The 19889-nt window shown below is 38.0% G+C and overlaps 1 protein-coding gene across 2 annotated transcripts in view; it reads left to right on the forward strand.

The window, feature by feature from the left end:
- Fbxl17 (F-box and leucine rich repeat protein 17) overlaps positions 1–18012 on the forward strand; it is a 481585-nt gene extending 463573 nt beyond the window's left edge. For both annotated transcript variants that reach the window (XM_020175035.2, XM_020175052.2), the window contains one exon: positions 15231–18012. In XM_020175035.2, the coding sequence (XP_020030624.2) occupies positions 15231–15371 (141 nt within the window). In that variant the 3' untranslated portion in view covers positions 15372–18012. The remainder of the gene's footprint in view (positions 1–15230) is intronic.
- The last annotated feature ends 1877 nt before the right edge of the window (positions 18013–19889 follow it).

The raw sequence follows: 19889 nt of genomic DNA on the forward strand, positions 1-19889 counted from the left end.
ATAAACTCAGATTAAAGAAGATGACTTACAGCTTTCTCCACCTAAATTTAAAATTAAAACTATTATTTCCTATACAAAAATATCAATAATTGCATTTTCTGCACAGCTTACTAGGAAAACTAATGCCTCCATGAGTTGCTGTGCATTCAGAATCGAGTTGGTCTACACAGGCACAAAGATGAAAAAAAAGACTTGCAGTATTAGAAATCTGTGAGTTGAAGATAAGACTGTTCACCCAGGCAGGGAATGAGAACATAACAAGAAAAATAAAGACAAAATACAAACAGAAAAAAGAACCAGGCAAATTAGGATTAGGGTATAGAGAAAACCTCCTATCTATATCTGTGCTAATCTGTGCCAACAAGCACTAAAGAACAAAAGTAATTTGAGACTACCATTCTTCTCCCTGTACCTTAGTCAGATCTGCTAATCACTCATAAAACTCATTAGTTTGAGTTCTCCATCCCTTTCTGCACACCAGCTGGAGCCAACTGAGGGGCAGGAGACCCCCTGGTCAAGAACATTGTCCATGGGATTCCTGCTTTTGGAAGACATGAGTTGAGAGTTATGTGTCGCTGTACTTATATTCTGTTATCCTGTGGTTCTGGGAAATAGTGAAGCCTAGTTTCATTTTCTTTCACGTTCAGTACGTTTCATTTGAGGTTGCTTATATTTGATTTGGAGGTTACACTTTGCTATACTCGTGCTTTTTTCCTCTCTTTGGCTTTTGAGGAATTGCAAGAATAACAAAATGACTTTCATTTGTTGTAGGAAAATTCTCTCTCTCTCTCTCTCTCTCTCTCTCTCTCTCTCTCTCTCGTGTGTGTGTGTGTCTCCCCCTCCCTTTTAGGTAAGCAGAGAACAGATGAGAAACATTAAAGATATTCTTTGCAGCTGAAAGCACGTGTAATTTGGACTATCAAACAATGTCTATGCTAAACTGCAGTAAATTTGTTTGGCTGCAACATTGCTAATTCCTAGGGAGGAATCCTCCAGCCATTCAACAAATGCGGCATTCCCCCATGCAGTTGTAAAGTTAGGAAGTGCATTAAGAAGTCCCCATTTGAGTAGCTTTTCCGATTACTGGATGGATAAGCATGTTAAAAGGTTTTGAAGCTGACGCCACATAATCTCCTAAACTTCAGTGCATTGTAAGAACCAAGAGAAGAAAACTCTGTGTGAGATGGCTTTGATGAATTGGGGTGAGCTTATATTCTTAAAGACTGTTCAAAGGCTTACTTGACCTTGGGAATTAGCACTGACCTGAAATCACCTATCAATTTAACTCACATTTATTTAGTGATTTAGTTAAAAATACTTATATAATCAACAAGACTCTTAAGAGGAGCAATACGTTTACTCTGATTTCTACAATTGCAGACAGTCAGTAGTGACTTTGGTCATAGAAATTGTTTTCAGTGAATTCTAGAACTCTATAGATCTGTTTCTTCTAATATGATATTTTCCTCATGTCTTACAAGGCAGTTTGGATAGAGAACAAAACTGTAAGGAACAAAAAAAATTCATGGAAAAGCTGTAGGGCAAATGAAAATGCAATGTTCAAGGTTAATAAAAAATGTTTAGGGTAACAAGGTTGATGAGAAGGGAGGGGGCCAAAGAATGGCATTGGCTGAGAAATTAGACCTCGCCAGAGGCAGCATGCTGGTTTGAGAAACCTCTGCAGTGTGCGTTCATACAGGTTTGGAGATGCAGGGCCTGAATTATGAGCGGTGAACAGCATCATAAACGTAGCAATTCTCAAATGCCAAACCCTTGTGAAAAGCAGTTGGAGGGAGAAATGCTGGAGCTTTTAAAAGCTCCCTTTCACTTTCTATTTTTTTTAACTTCATGCAGAACTAATTTTATACACTGTTCATTTGATTTGAAAATGCCAGCGTCTGGGGTATCATTAAAGAGCGTTATTGAAGGAGCCACTCTTGGCAAAGCTTTCACTTAAAATGCTTAGTACTTGTGTCCCTGCAGAGTTAGAGATGAGAAGGAGAAGTGTACCTGGCCTGGAGCAGGTAGCTGTCCTCCTTCTGGGAGCTGCTTCTTTTTGGCCAGGAGAGGCCCCTGGAGGTTGGGGTGGGAGCCGGAATAGATATAAACAGATTGTGAAAGGCCCACTCCAATATCCTATGACCAAAGCCTCTTGGAATTTCTTTGATTTCTAGTTGACATAAATTAGAATTACACAGGCGTGAAGAGTCTGCCCAGAAAAGATCAGAGAAGCTGGGAGAGGCGGGGGGGGGGGGGGGGGGGGGCAACCTCTGCGTGATCATTGATTAGCCAGCTGCCAGGGGCCAGGGGCCTCTCTGGAGGCTGACTCTTAATTGATCCACACCATAAAAGTAACCAAACTAATTCATTTCTCATCAAATTCCTCTTGCCAAGACCTTCCTCCTCACCTGCCTCAATTCCTGAAATCTGTAGTTGGGGAGTGAAGTAGGTGATTTCTTTTAATAAATGTTGTTTGTTATATTCTTCAGCACATAAGAAATCCTGATTTTTCACCTGAAGCTCATTTAAATGGCAGGAGAGATTGTATTTGTTGAAATCAATGGAAAGCTAACTAACAGAAAAATAGAAAGCCAATAATAGAAACCAGCCAGGTCTTTCAAGCTAGAAGTTGGCTCTGCCACCTTAAGATATGAAGGGCCCAGCTTTGCTCACCCAATTTAATGTAAAAATATTCAGGAAAATTTGACCACTGCATTTTTCAGGAAGTAATTATGGCAAGGGAAAGCCTCAACAACCAAAATATTTCTGTGGAGAAAATGGAGTTTTTATCAGCTTGTTTAGGAATTGTAAGCAGGAAAGCCCTGTGGGGAAAATAATACAGGACTCTGTAACTAATATACAGAACTAACTGGAAAAATCAGTTTAAGGGAAAAATAATTTGTGGGTACTGCATCCAGGACTGCTTTGGTAGCAATTCAGCCATGAAACAAAGCACATACCTGCAGGGACTCCCCTCTTCCCTGCCACATAGGCACAGCTGTTTTCAGATTGCCCTTAGCCAAAATTTAAAATTGATGCTATATCAAAGAATATAGAGTGAAACTCTCTCTCTCTCTCTCTCTCTCTCTCTCCCTCTCTCTCTCTCTCCCTCCCTCTCTCTCTCTCTCTCTCTCTCTCTCTCTCTGTTCTAATAAGGCAAGAGTGGTCTGCCTGAACTAATCAGTGCCAGTCCTCACCACTTAACTATCACCACACAGCCACCATGCCACGTGCTCCAAAAGAAAGGGGTGAGGAGCAGTGGTGAGAGTGTGGCCGGGCTCTACAATGTGCACTTCAGTCTATCACTAAAAGCATCAGCATCTTGTTCCTTTTGCTGATAAAAACAGTTTCTCCAGGTGATTTTCACTTAGGAACACTTTAAAACAGTTTTACAACCCTCTGCTGATAATTCTTAGTAATTGGAAGGGGAAATGTATCAGCTGGAATTCAGAGGTTAACCTCAGCCTCAGTTCAGTCTATTCATCTAGACGGCAAGTTTAACAAACCCCCTTCCACTATTTAAACATTAACCCAAACAACACTGGTATGGAGCTCAGCAAAGATGTTAAATTGGTGGACACCAGTGCCAGACTATGTTTCCAAATTCTGCCTCTGTCACTTTATTTTCTGCGGGACATTGGACAATTTAACAGCGTCAGATTTGCCTGAGGTTCAGGATAATAAGACTTAATCTAGAGGGTTGCTGCAAGAGCAAATGAAATTTGCAGTAAGGTACTTAGCCCAAAGTTAGGTACACTGTAGGCACTCAGTAAATATTAACTTCTGTTATTGTTACTATTTTTTTTTAATTTATATATACTTGCCTGCTTTAGAGTCTTTTATCTAATGTATTTGTCACCTGGCCCTAACAGAATTATAATATTCTAGCCATAAATATAAATTTGCATTTAGAAAGGAAAACTAGCCTCCTGAGACTCAGGCAACAATTTTTTAAAATAATAGTTATCTTTTTTTAATCATAAAAGCCCACTAAATTACAGTGAAACTTAAAGAAGAAGGAGAAACCCAGAGACCAGTAAGGTTTTACTCCTTTATTTATTTACTTATCTATTTTGGCAGTACTGGGGTTTGAACTCAGGGCCTTATGCTTCCTAGGGAGGTTCTCTACCACTTGAGCAACAGCCCTAGTCCTTTTTTGCTTTAGTTCTTTTTCCAGATAGAGTCTCATGTTTTTGTGCAGGCTAACCTTGGACCACTCCTACCTATGCCTCCTAAATATCTGGGATTACAGGCATGGAACCACTACACCCAGCTTGCTTGTTGAGATGGAAGTCTGACTAACTTTGCCTGGGCAAAAACTACAATCCCCCTGATCTCCACCTTCTTGGTAGCTGGAATTACAGGCATGTACCACTGCATTCAGTCTTGTCCTTTTTTTTTTTTTCTTTTTTTTTTTTGTAAAGCAAAGAGTAAAGACTTGCCAGGTCAATGCCCAGGCTGAGACTTGTCTGGTTTGTTTCTTCAGGAAGATTGACATCTGGTAGAAGCTTTAGGGGATGTGCTGCAAGCAGCTGCTTGTGTTTTACTCACCTCTGTTATGGAATTGATATATTATGAAATTGTTTATTTTAAAAGGAGGGAAAGTCAAGAGCCTACTCTTCCCTCAAATACTGCAGAACAAGTAGAATAATATGTTGGAGTTTGCCTGAGGTCACCCAGGTGTGTCATTGCTTTGCAGTAAATAATTCTTGAAGCTTTGATTCAGCATCAGTGATGATATGAAAGAATTAGGTTACAGGATCAGTTTTTAAATTTTAAAAATAGAAAAGTTAATGGCAATTATTTACCAGAGCTCAGATTAGATCCCAGAACTTCTAAGCACTTGACAGGATACAAACAAGGGTGAACTGCATGCCCCAGGGGACTGAGGGCCTCCTGCAGGTTGTGAAGGAAAGGGCTCATTCTACAGTGCTCAGCAGCAAGCTGGAGGGGGCCTGCCATACTGCTTCTAGTGGAAGTGTTGTTCCTGTTTGTAAGCAGCTTTTCAGAGAAACCCTCAGCTTCTCTCCCCCAACTTCATCATATAGTTTATTCATTTATTCAATTAATTCTATTGAGTGGCTTATTCTGCCTCAATCGCTGTGACAGGTGTCAGGAAAAACAGTGAATAAGATACAGGTTCTACCCTGTGGAGCCAACAGCCTGGGGGAGAGGGGGCAGACAGACAAGGAACTAGAATACTGTGGGCTTGCAAATTAACTTTTTAAAAGGACATCCAAAATTATGTTTCTCCTGAACAAAAACCCTCACTTTGATCTTGAACCAGCTTTCAGCTATAGCCCTCTACAGTCTTTTTTTTTTTTTTTTTGTACAACCCTACTATTAAATTTCTGGAAAAGATTGTGGAAGAACATTCTTCTTTACTTTCTCACTGCTGTTACAATCTATTCCCATCCTCACAATGGCACTGAAGCTTCTCTTCTCAAGGTCACCAAATGCAGTGGTCACCTCTCTATCCCCAACCTGCTCCATGTCAAGGTAGCTACTCCTTCCTTCATGGGAATGCATTTTTCTTGTCTCCCACCTCACTACCCTGATGGCTTTTCTGCCTTCTCCATCTTGCCTGCCTTCATTCCCTCATCTGTAAAATGGAAATGAGAAGAGCACCTATCTCACAGGACTTGGAGAACAGCGAGTTAATTTGTGTAAACTTCCTCATATGAAATAAGCAGTGATACTAGCTCTTATTTGTTGTGGTGGTTCTTACTTTCCTCGTCCACATCACTCTCCTTCTCCTCATTAGAATGGATGTTCTGTCTTATTTTCATCAGAGCCTATAACACTGTTAGGTGCATACTAGTTGCTAAACAAATACAAGTTTCACTCACTCACTGGGTGAGTGAAGCAATGGGTGGATGGATGGATGGATGGCTTAGATTGCATTTCTCATCTGAAAGTATTATGTAGCTAAAAGCAAGCTTGAAGACCATTAGTTCCTACTGCCTCTTAATAATATGACAGGTTATAAAAAAGAATCTAGACAGAAGGAAATAAATAAATAAGTAGAGGTGCTACCTAGAACTTAATGAAGTTCCCTGTATCTGGGGAATTCCAAAGAAACTGAAAGCCCCTGGGATTCTAGGTATGCTCTGATTTATTTAGAGTTCCTCTTCTGAAAACAAAACAAAAATCACTTATTTTTATATTTTTTTTAATGTACAGATTTACTGATCATGTTCATGCAGAATAAATTTTTGCTGATAATAAGTCCATTTTATGAAGCAGGACAAATCCATAAATTCTACCTGATGGAGACTGCACTTTTAGAAAGATATATTTTCATGAGGTGCCCACTTGGTGATTATCACTGCCCTAGCCTTTATGTAAGAAAATAAAAACTGAAATCAAGAAAGCCATTAGGCACAAAAGAAAACATGTTTTAGTTTGAAGAGTTTTCCCCTCAATTATGATTTTCAGCTTAACTTCAAGAGTTTAATTTAGAAACACCCAGATGTGCTCCATAAATGCACTGCACTCTCCACTCAGTGACTACATTCGTTATGTTATTAGGATCCAGAGTTTTTCAAACAGATGATCTTTTGCTGAGCTATTTGGAGTACCTCAACTGAGTCCCTCAAGTCACTCTCTCCATTCTGGTGCCCCACATGCATGTTTTGGCTGTCATCCACACTGCATGTGCAACTCCATAGATTTCAGAAATGGATCGATCCACGACCAGCCATCTGTGCCTCAGAAATGACCACAGAAAGTCTGTGTACCTGGAGCTCATGCTCAGCTTGAAACATCCTCTTGATGGAAGATTGCTTGGTGATAGAGACAATGAAAATGTCACTAATTTTTTTTCTCTGTCAGTCTAGTTATTGGACTTCCTGTCACACTAATGTCTAATTAGAGGCACCAGGTTTGGGAGCCCCAATTCTCACTTAACACTTCAGGCGTTTCTGTGATTCCATCCTTCCAAGTTCTCTGCTGCTTTCTCACTGTGCTAATTCAAGTGAATAGAAGCAGTGCTAGTGTTAACAGGCAACCTACATTTCATGAAAAAGAGACAGCATGAAGCCAGGCCTGTTGTGATATTGACCGAGCATAGCACTTCCAATCATTGCAGATTCCAAAATGGAATGACTGCATTTGACAAAGTTGATTGAATTTATGAGCTTGCCTCTCTCAGGTTCATTGCATTCTCTGTATCTGTCTCTTTCTATGCTTTTGGATTTTTATATGATTATTTTTTGCTACCCAAGAGTAATTTCTTACTTCTATTAAAAAAAATACATCCTTAAAGACCTCACGCTACAAATATGCGATTCATCTATGAAGCATAGTACATTATGGGTGCTCTGTAATCAGCTCACCCCCATGTTTAACAGGTGGCTTTTGGGCTCCAGTGAGATCTTCAGTTTTTCTTCTTGAAAATGTATTAAGTACTTCTTCTTAAGTACTTTTTCCTCCCATATCATGGATGGTCCCTTGAGGAAGTACTAGGCCCATATGAGACCTGGATTTCAGGGAACATTTCTTTCCTTCCAGTTAGCTATTGAGAAGGTCAAATGGTGGCCTTCTTATGCTATATTCAACTAGAAATCTAGGACTGAGTATGAAGGAGAGGAAACCAGTCTGTTTATACCACATACAAAGAATAATCCTTTTGTTTCAGATAGTGATGAATATTTGAAAAAGATAGACTAATAAACTATAGGACAACAATGTCTTTTCTCCTGAAGCCCTGACTGGGTTTAGTTTAGTGCAGAGGCTATCATGGGAAGAGAGCAGGTGCTGGTTACCTTTAAATAATCTTAGTTCACAACTTGCCTTCAGGTTCCCAGAAGCAAGAATCATCTGGGCCCTCTAGGAGCATTGCATTCACCTTTACACAAGTAGATCTCAACCTGCTCTGTGCACTTGAATTTCCTAGGAGCTTTAAAAATATTGGTGCCTGGGTCCTTCTCCACCAAGACTGCTATAATTGCCTGGTATATGGTCTGGGCGTTGGAATTTTTAGAAGATCTCCAGGTGACTCTAATGAGCAGTTGGGATGACAACCACTGCATTCTTGTTTGTGTTTTTGATTGCAGGCACAGTCTATTTCATCCCACATCACTGAACTTGTGTCATGTATTTGTTATGTATAAATCACTGTGAGAGGTTCCTGGCAGAAGGCCTTGGTCTGACTAAAAAAGAAAAGGGAAGGAAGGGAATGAGAAGTTGCTCCTAGAAGAGAGAAAAGGAGCAGGGTACTAAGCTAGGAAGCTTCATGTCATGTCTGAAGGGAAAAAGATGAGAGATTGTACTAGTGGTGCCAGATTCCTGATTTCCGCTCTAACCAAAAGGAAACCTCAGTAGAATGTGGCCTATCACCTAGAAACATGAGGACTCCTGCTGCAAAGGGAGGAAATAAAGTCATAAAAATCTATGCAGGCCCACAGAGAGCTGGTACGTGCTGTTGGCTGTGGATGATTCCTGGAAAAATCAATATATCAACTGCTCTTTTATTCTTTTCTTAAGGCTGGGGGTATAGCTCAGTGGTAAAGTGCTTACCTACGATGCAAGAGGCCCGGAATTCAATCTCCATTACTGCCAAAAAAAAAAAAAAATAGTGTTCTATTTAAAGTATTTTTAACTGATGACCCATCTCTCATTTACATGCAAATTTGGGGTGGCACTTAACTTCAAATAACTCTTACTTTATCATTATCACTATGTGCCCATTTCACATCATGCCAGTCTTGGAGCCTGTGGCAGTAGCTGAAAGAGAAATAGGATTTATTTGAGTAAGTATTGTCCACAGACTTTTGCCTGCACCTGGTGAGTATCAGATTCCATTGATATCTACTACAGTTTCCCAGAGAGCCAGGAGGAAACTCAGAGAGAGGCAGACTCTGGATCTGTATTGCCTGAGAGACAACAGCCTGCCTCTGGGTTGCCAGGAGTCTGCCCCTGGGGCTATTAGCATTGAGTGACATTGCCCAAGGAGTCTGTGAAGAGTGACAGACCAGCATGAGGGCAAGAGTCCTGAAGAAGGAGGCAAGAGCTGAGTATGCTATTTGTGACACCTTCACAGATGCACTGTGGGCACCTTACTCTTCCCACCTGCAAAGAGAGGAATCCATTGCCCATCCCTTCCTCAAAGCAGAGCCATTTGAAACAAAAACTTACTTCAGTTACACACTTGAGTTTGTTGGATGAGGCAAGAGCCATGGTGCATAGTTTACAAAGTAAAAAACGGGTTAGTTCTATTCTAGCTCCTAAGCTGGTTTCCTTTCTTCTCTGCATAATATGTGTATATTTAATGCATGTGATTCACAGGCTGGCACCTCCTTGTCCTTATTGCTGTAATTGTCCATCTTCCCTGCTGGGTTATAAGCTCCAAGAGGCAGGGACCCTATCCATCTTGTTCACCATTCTACCTCTGGAACATGGAAACATGTTTTTATGGGAGGGAAATAGGGAGAGAAAATAATGACAGTTTCTGGCATGATCACAGTTGGTCCCTTGTTAGTCCTGCAGCTTCATCCTGCTTCTAAGTCTCATGCAACCATAGCTCTGCTACAGAATATTCCACAGGCCTGAGCAACCACTTTGAAAGAATTACCAAAGACTTGGAAATGTATTTCCATGCCAGCTGCAATCATCGCTTTTAATGTTAGTAAATGAATGTCAGTGAACATTTTACTGGGTCTGACACTTTCTATACCACATTGTGTTACCTATGTGCTAGGGAAGTATGGGTTCAATACAAAGAGCATTGTGCGTTGGGGTCCTGAGTTCAATGCCTGGCTGCCACTTACTAACTATGTGGGCCCTATATGAAATAACCAATTCAGTATGAGCCACAGTTCATCTCTACCACAAGGTAATGTATATTTCCAGATGCCTGGAAAATAGTAGATGTTTATTGAATATTATTCCCTTCCCATCTTCCCCTATCCTTGCTGGAATGGGGATATACTTATATTTGGCCTTATTACTCATTAGGGTGAAAAATTAATAACTTTTCAAGTATTTTGCCAAATAAATCATTTGGAAGAGAAGAAAAGAGCCTGATTATTTTCTACCACCTGAAATTCTAATTCCATTTGTTTATCAGTGGGTACATGTAGCAGTTTGGTTGGATAATTTTCTAGTCTGGGACTGTTTTATCTGGTGCACTTTTCCCATGGTAACATATGCCAACACCACTGTGACAATAGAACCAATTAAATAAAGAACCCCTCTGATTTTCATTTGCCCCTGCCAAGCGATGAAGCCATGTCAACTCCCAACAAATCAGAGGGTAGAAACAGCATTACCCTGAGTCAGGAGACCCACCTGTAGTTCCCTTTCTGCTACCGGATAACTGCAATATCAAAGTGGACCTTAGATGTCAGGAAATTTTCAAATCTTCCATCTGCCACCCTGAGTAGGCTGCTGATGCTGCAAAGTAAAGTATCAAATCTTCTGAACTGTGTGGGTTTCTGCCAAGTTTTGGAAACCTACTCACATCTGAGACCAGCAGGATGTCTCTCAGTTTACACAACCAGTGCCATGTGTCCCAGATGTCCAATAACGAGGGTTGCCATCAGTTAATGTACAGTATAGCTTACCCATTTCATGGGAGCTTCCTGGCAGCTACGCAACCCAGAAAAAATATTCCCACCACCATTATAATTGTGCTGTAAAAAAGTATCAGAAACTCCAAGGAAGGTTTATCTGGAAAGAGGTGCTGGTGAGGTCAGATAGAAAAGATAGTAGCCAAACAATCACCATGAGCATGAACTTCAATGGGTTAAAGGAATTTGGAGCTACCAGAATGTTAAGACTTTAGAGATTGCTACCATTGTAGGGGAAGCAGTCTGGAAACAAGGTGAACTTACCCCCAAATTTTCTGATACAAAACTATTGTGTTTTCATTTGCTTAAAACATTCCTGCTACTCTGGAGATACAGACAGGAGGATCACAGTTTGAGGCCAGTCTGGGCAAAAGTTAGACCTTATTGCAAGAACAAGTGAGGTGTGGTGGCACTTGCCTGTAATTCTAGCTACCTGGGAGGCAGTCATAGGAGGATCACAGTCAGAGGTTGGTCAGGGCAAAAGCATGGGATTTTATCTGAAAACTAAAACCAAAAGGACTGGGAGTGTGACTCAAATGGTAGAGTGCTTGTGTAACAAACTTGAGGTCATGCGATTAATCCTCAGTACTATTAAAAAAAAAGCCATATTCATTGAATAACTACATTATTTTAGCCAACAAAATTCTTATTGAGTACATTCTATGTGCCATGCACACTCTAGGTGCTAGGGATTTGGCAGAGAACAAAATTTTATATTCTAATGGAGTAAGACTATCCCATACAATATGCATAGGTTTGAAAACAAAGAGATGATTAAAATACTCCTTGTTGTCAAGGGATTTACAATCCTGGGAATAATCTAGTACATTGGACTGTGTTGCTATTTTAAACCATGCCAGAACTTTCTCCGTTAAAAAACAAATCAGTTCAGTGGTTTATTCTTAAGGGTGACTTATACATTCAGATGTCATGTTTCTTACTTCTTCACCTAACAAGAAACATATCCTCTTTGATAACACAAGTTCATGTGGAAATGAGAATCACTTAAAGTAAATGGTTTCTTAAGCAGATTTTATCAGAAGTTATATTGTTTGTATGGTAAGTGTCATTGAGGAGTTAATTTAGGGCTAGGCTTACACTTACTGGAACTTTCTGGGAAAGTGATGGTGTAGTAGTCTAGAGGTAAATTGATTAAACTGAACTCTGAAATGTCTAAGATTCTCTCCTCACCCCCCTTAGCAGCAGCAATATAATGAAACTGTGGTGTGTTTTACCTTAATTAGCATAGCAATTTGCCTCACATTTTCAAAAAGTGCTAATAGATGTTAACTCAAAATAGATTAAAATACCAGACAAATTGCTACTACCTTAAAAAGAGTTACAATAATTTTGAAAATGTAAATTATGGTTATGCAGTCTTTGGAGAGAATTATAAAATCCAATCTTTCTTACATATTTTTTTAAAACCTGTGACACATGCTTTTTTTCCCCCTTTAATCACAGTAATTTCTTCAAATGACACCACTGCATTTTTCCTTAGGAAGATACATTTCATTTTTCAAATCTCATGTGTAATATAGGAGTTGCCATTGATAATTTTCAGCAAGAGGAAAAGAAATTAAATACAGAAAACCAGGAATCCTGGAGACTTTTTTTAAAACATCAACTTATATTTCTTTTTGATATTTCATACATTTTATGAGTTGGAACAGAGAGCAGTTCTTTTCATCCTAGCAAGTGGAGCTGGACATGACAAAATGTCTGCAGAAGTATGTATATAGGCATAAGATTTAAAATGACTTTGGCCCTCTTGGTGTCTTACACTGAACTCCTCTACAACACCAAACTACTTATTATTCTCTATAAAGTAGAGGTGAACATAATTTATACTTCTAAAGAATATATGAACATAACTGTAACGTAGTATTTGTCACAGTATATGGCAAGGAGACATTGAAAGTACAGATAGAACCTTCCAGATTGTGAGCATATGTACTTCCCCTGAATTACTTCTACCTAACAAAGCTGTAAAATGGAGTATTTGCATTTTTCCCTCTGCTTTGTTTTCTAGAATTTACAGAGCACAATTAGCAAAAGGATTGTATAGAAGACACATTATATCTACAAAGGTCTACTGGTGCCATTTTTTATACAGCTACACAAAGCCAACTTGTCTGTTCTTACCCACAACCGGTGAAAGCCAGAGAATGAAAATAGAATCATCTCGATCCTTAACTTCAATGTACCTTTCTTTATGCAACAGAGATAGAGAAATGAATTTTGTTAAATCAAAGGATATATATAATATATTATGGAGCTGACAAAATAAATTAACCCTACCATGAAAGTCTTTATGAAAATGAAAAATTATTGCCTAATGTATGTACTTCATAAATCCGTATCTTCATGTATGAAGTTTGCTTAAGATATGCCTCTTCCTGGAAAAGTTATCACAGAGATATTTTCTGTTATTAAAAATTGGCTCCTCAAACAAATTACCTGTCAATCCTATGTACAAAATTTTGTACAGACCCACCTATAGATTGGAAAAGATATATCCTAGAAATAGTCCCTCTCTTTATGGTATGTTTAAATGTTTGCTATTCTCCATTCTTTTCTTACCTATTTATAGTTCTTAGTTCCTTGAATGCCAAGTAGTTTGGACTGCATGTACTTCCTTTGCAGTGGGATGTAGATTTCCCCAGTGTTCTCTCTGATTAAATGACTTCAGCTCTTTTAGTGAAACCTACATCCTTCCAGGTGTGTTTATGGCAGAAGGGAAAAAGGTAACCTAACTGCAGTTTGGGGACCATCAGTTAAAGGAAAGGCAGAATTTCCTGACAGTGAATATTTTAAATCTAGATTATGTGCTTAAGAAAAGTTCTGGCAACTCCTCTACAGAGCATTAACATAGAATAGGTTCTTCTTGTTTATGAAGTATGTCATAAAGATTACTTCTTACCCTGTGATTATTTTATTTTGAACATTGCAACCAAGTTCATAAAGGTTTATTTTTGAAATATATCATAAGTGGAACAATATTGATTGACACTCATTAATTAACTCTTGCATTCAATAACATTGATTGAGTGACTGCTGCAACAAGAGCTTCCAGTTTGGGAGTTTTGTATGTCAGTCACAGTGCTAGGCATATTATTAAATTTAGTCCTTTTAGAAATCCTATAGCATGAGTACTTTTTTTTTTTTTTACAGGGTATCCTATAAAAATCCAACTTACAAAAGTGAGGGCTGGGCATGGTGCTGAACTCTAATACAGTGTACAGCTATTCGGGCAGCAGACAGTGGGAGGATCACAGTTTGAGTACAGCCTGGGCCAGGAAGAGAAAGTTAGTGAGGCCCAATCTCTAGAAACAAGCTGGGCATGGTGGACATGCCTACCATCCCAGCTATGTGGGTGGCGTATAGGAGAATTAAGGTCTGAGATCAGCCCTGAGCGAAAGTGCAAGATCCTTCCCCAAAAAATAACTAAAGTCAAAAATGACTCTGGACACAGCTCAAGTGTTAGAGCACCTGCCTAACAAGTATAAGGCCCCAAATTCAAATCCCAGTCCCACAATAAATAAATAAAAGTTAACTTATTTTTCCAGATCCCTGAGAAGGCACCATGTTAGCTCAGAAAAGTGTAAACACCTAAGCATCATGATTATCATACTTCTAAGCAGGCTTTCAAAGAAAACAGCAAAGGTTTTGTATTATGTTATGTTTTTTTCTGGTAGTCCTGATCTTCTTAAATAATGAAAATCAAAAGAGAGACTCAAAAACATGTATCACAAGTATTGTATCCTCCTTCAGACTTAACTCAGTGTAGCTCACTCAGTAAAAATGAAATATTGATGTACTTGGAAATGCCCACATGTTCAATAAAGATTTTAAATAAAGCTACCTAAAAGTTGTGGTTCTTAGGTTAATCATTTATTTATCTAAAGGATGAAGGAAGCTGTCTACTTCTGTGATATGAACTGCAATCAGCTTAAAAATAATTGACAAATTAATCCCTCCACAGCACAGCAATTGTAAAGGTGTTAGTTTTAATTAGGCTTGTCTGATTGCCTTGTCTAATCAAGAATCAAGGTGGTATCTTTGATAGCTAAGGTCTTTTGGGGCCATCCCTGACCTGCCAGCCATGTATGTTTTAATTATTGATTCCTCACATTTCAGCCCTTTCCACAAAGGACTTGAAGTTTGCAATGCCTTAACATTTAGAGGAAGAAAAATAAACATTTTTCCTTCCACTTCTTTCTAGAATCCTGTGTACCTTCTCCCCCATTGTACAGCATCTGTCCTAAAAAGGCTATCATGTTGATGAAGAAGTTAAATATGCACTAGAATGCTATCTTACTATTTCCTTACATTTCAAGCCCTAGATTTTTAGTGGACATTAAGGTCTTGACAACTCATGACCATTTATACTTCCAGAAAATACGCTTGATTACTTGATATTGTGTCTTCAAACAAACAAGCAAACAAAATCCATAAGGGCAAATGTAGTACTGAGAATCAAGAGAGTTCAGACAAAGAAAACACATCGCCTCACAAAACACATCCTCATATTTCTAAGAATAAATGAGGCACAGGCTCCTCACACCATTTGCAAGCAGGCACAGCACAGCAGTGAGTGTGGGCAGCTGCATGGTGTTGGTGGTCCTTTGTATGATGGTGGTTCTTCTTTGGTTGCAGGTCAACGAAGTGACGGTAGAACAGCTGGTGCAGCAGTACCCCCATATCACTTTCAGCACTGTGCTGCAGGACTGCAAGAGGACCTTGGAGAGAGCTTATCAGATGGGCTGGACCCCCAACATGTCTGCTGCCTCCTCCTAACACTCCTGCCCCTGCTTAGGTTCCCTTGGATCATTCAGCAAGGCAGAGAATTGTAGGCTTGGAGTAGGCGATCTTTCAGAGAGGTTTTAATTATCACCTGTCTGTGTGTGTACTGAATGTGTATATTTGTGTCTTGTTTGCATAGTGTCTAAGCACTCGTTTTTTTTCCCCAGGTGAGCTGGCTTCTTTTCTTAAAAATTGACGACTATGAAAAACACAGACCTTTTTGTTTTTAAATTCAAAGGCTTATTTCTCTAAAAAGACTTTAAGATTTAGAGTCAAAGAATTGGATGGACGATTTTGAGCTTCTAATTTCTGCCACTTTTGAAGATGCCCATAAAAGGCGTGCTTTTTTGATGCGATACGTCATGCATTTCTACTGGTGAGGCCAGAACAGAACTGAGGTTGCATTAATTAGAAGCCTGGAAACTAGTACTCAAAATTCCAAGCATCTATATGCATCTAGTTACGTACACTCACACATGTGAGTGCACACACAGCATAACATTTTCTGTGTAAATCATTTCCTGACAAGAGACTTTCCTCCAGGCCACTGAGGGAGCATGTCATCCGCTGTAGCTCTTCCTAACTAACAGAGTCCACAGGTAGTCAACTTGCTATCTGGTGGGTGACTTAGGGACTAGAAAGAATAAAGCCTTTTGTAAATTTTTTATACCAAGGCAACAATGTGAACTCTCCTGGCCAGCTCACTAAAGTTAATTATTCATTCTTCTATAAATGCATTCTGTTGAGTACTAAATATTTTTGTTGGTTTTACGTTAACATTTTGTTAGGTTTTATTTTGTGTATAGTAACTGTTCAGAATGTATTTTAGTGATATTTGGAGCTAATCTTAGCCACATTGAAGCCACCAATGTAATTACTGGTGTGCAGTTATTAAAAACTCTACAGATTATTTCATTAATATTGGTAATTATGAAAATATATTTCCAAGATTGGGATGGTCACGATGATAGAAGATTAATGAGTGAGACATAAGTAGACAATCTATTGAATTTTTTTCATTTGCTTTGCTTTGGGTTTTAGAGCAGGTTTTTTTTTTTAACACATGCATGTTGTCATTTTTTTGAATAGTTCTTTTGCTACTATAAAGATCTATTGCTAGCTAATGTATGAGTTAAGAGTGTATGGGTTAAGAAAATCTGTTCATTAAAATTCTGTTTACACTTGCCAGAAATAAGTATTTTTGTTTAATTAAAGATTGCCAGCTTTCAGGTAAGACAGTACCTATCAGTAAATAAATATATGTTTTGATTTCACACATCCTGACAATTAATTCATTGTAGGGACTCAGGCTCACATAACCTTTAATGTGTCTAGATTTATAATCAAGACAGGAGGGAGCCTTTTTAAACTGAAGAGTGATTATCTTTCATAGTGGAACTAGAAACAAAACCCTGACTTGTGAATTTGCTATTTATTCTTCCTTGATGTGGGTTGTTTGGTCTTTAGTTAGGTTTGAGTTTATTTCCTGTAAGTTCCAATATTGCTAAAATGATACTATCTGTGTGAAACAAAAGATAGCCTTACATCTGAATGACATTCTCATATTCATAATGACTTTTTTTTGTGAACAACTGTTTCCTTTGATTATGTCAACATGTTTCAGATGTGGCATTTTTTATTTTACTCCTAATAAGTTAAGAAAATGTAGTCAGCAAGCACCACAAATATTTTTTCCATAACTAAATGGGTTATAATTAAACTGAAGGGAGTAAAATTTAAGCAAAGATGTTTAGCATTGATAAACTGCATTTCTTCTTACACATCAAACTATATCATCACCATATCCATATCCACTGAAAAATCTTATTTCACAATATTTTAACTGATTTTAACCTAAACTAATTTATAAGACAGTATGTATAGTAATAGTAGCTTGAGTGAATAAACAGAAGTTTAATTTTTATATATGTCACACTATATTTTAAATAGTAAAAAGACAAAAGAAGGGAGAGCCATCTATGATATAGATGGTACAATTTCAGTTCAAAGTTGTTATAATCTTTGGAGTGTTACAGTTTGAATGTCAGATGGTTTCAGAGTGTATAACTGGTGTTTTTAATGTTGCATTGTTTGGATCTGAAGTACAGCACTATCACACGCTTCAGCTTCGGGGGTGGGGTGTGGGGACTGCACTTACTCTCTAAGATGTTGACTAAATCCAGAAAGCCTGATGCAACATAACCTGGAAAACTGCTTTGGTACATTTGTAGAAATCTATAGAAATACCATATCCAGCCTCAAAGCATTAATCTCAAAAAACATCCAGGAAAAGCATCACCTCAAGTGATCCTGTGATGACTGGTGAATGTGTTCTCATTAGATGCTTTGAAATGAGGCCTAAAATAATTTTTCTGGGCAATATAGTTCCTTTTTTTGCTTAGAATGTCATAAATACATGTGAACACATTTAATGCAGGGCTTTTTATCCTCTCCAAATGTCAACAGTATTTTCAGAATAAAGCCTATGAAATACATTGCTGTAGTGGAAAATGCTGGTCCTTTGTCTTTAATGTCTTTTTGAGTGGATAAAGAAAATTCACCTAGTTTGTTGTTTCTATATTTCTGTGAATCTTTTGACCTTGCAATGGGTTGCAATAAAAGAGAAATGAAATACTGTGATTTTTTTTTTGTTTTGTTTCAGAGACAATAAATGACTTCCCTGTTGCTGGTTGGGTATGATAGATGTAGTAGTCTTGTCCTTGTGTGTTTCACTACAGACTTATATAGGTTTGATTAGCCTAGAATAATAAGCAGATGGGATTTAACAGGTTCTAATTTGGTTGATGATTACTGAGAAGATTAAAACCTCATGGATTTAAACAAAGTGAGTTATTTAGAATCCCAGTCCCTTAATAGATGCTCAGGGACTTAGCCACTTCTTCAGTTTTTCAAAAACAAATAAACATAGCATTTATTGAGTAGTAAACATGTGCCAGGCACTGAGGATTTAAAGATATATGAAGTTCATTCCCACCTTCAAGCTGCTCATAATGTAACACAGGAAAACAAGCAATGAGAGTGGATTAGGGTATATATAGTAATGGGCATAATTATGAAGGAGAATATCAAAGTTCAGTTTGGATGAGTTAATTTTGAATGTCCAAATGAGTATGTTGAGTATGTGTTTGGATATGGGAGTTTGGTTTAAAGGAAAGAGATATAGGATGGTTTATAATGGCATCCAAAGCCATGAGCCTGTCTAAAGTCATTACCTTTGATCATAATCCATTATTTGGATACAAAGAAAAGAGATGTAAGTTCTGTGCCTTACAGTCTAAAATTAGGAACTCAGGAAGATTAACAAAACTCATCAAAGGGAATCAAAGAGGGCCAACTTGAGAGATAAGAGGAAATTCAAGAGTATGTAGTGTCCTAGCAATCAAGTGAAGTAAATCTTGCAGGGAGGAGACAATAATCAAGTATGTCATGCCATTGTTAAAAGATGAGGGTTAAGAATTGACTATTGAATTTAGCAACATGGAGACTGTTGGCATCTTTGATAACAGCGATTTTAATGGCATAGTAAGGGCAAAATCCTTTCTGTAGTGCATCCAAATCCTATGAGTCAAGTCTAACTTTAGTATCAAAGCCATAGTTTAAGTGATATCTGTAAGCCAGTCTCACTCATGGACATAATGAAAAAGTTCTAATCAAACTATTAGCAAACAATAGCCATGTAGGTTTAATATTTTAATGTCTTAGTCCATTCCTGCTGCTCTAACAAAATACCACAGATCGGATAATTAATAAACAATAGAAATTTATCTCTCACTTGCAGTTCTGAAAATTAAGAAGTGTAAGATCAAGGTGCTGGCAGGTTTGGTGTCTGGTAAAAACTCAATCTTTGCTTATAAGATGGCTCCTTAAACACTGTGACTTCAAATAGAAGAAGGGGAGGAGGGAGAAGGCCTACCTATTTCCCACCAATTCTTTTATAAGGCACTAGTCACATTCATAAGGAATATAGCATGCATTAATATATTAATGTGACAAAAATATAGGTATGATTTTTCTCTATAGAGACAATGGAAACATGCAAGATAATTCTTATTCATTCCTGATAAATAATCTTGTCAAACATCTATAACCCAGTATGGGTATCTTTACCAGAAATCTAGACCAAACATCATCCACATTGAAACAAGAAACATTTTCCTCTGAACCCTAGAGAAAAATGGTTACTGTTTTTATTACTTCTATATTACAGGTTAATTGGAGAGCTAAGCCAGCATAGAAAGAGTCTTCCAGAATGGAAGAAACAGACTCTATATTATGAATAGCTGATAGGAATATCTACTTAGATAACCAAAACCCTGAAAGAATTTATAAATTAGAATTAATAAAAGAATTTAAAATGTAGTTGGATCTAGTGTCAAAATATAATAGTCATTTATGTTCCTATACATCAATGATGAAATAGAAAATGTGATTCAAAAATTACTGTTTTTAAGAGCAACAAATACATAAAGCAGCATAACTCTTTGGTTTTGT

The sequence above is a fragment of the Castor canadensis genome, chromosome 6, assembly GCF_047511655.1.
Source record: "Castor canadensis chromosome 6, mCasCan1.hap1v2, whole genome shotgun sequence".
Classification (NCBI taxonomy): domain Eukaryota; kingdom Metazoa; phylum Chordata; class Mammalia; order Rodentia; family Castoridae; genus Castor; species Castor canadensis.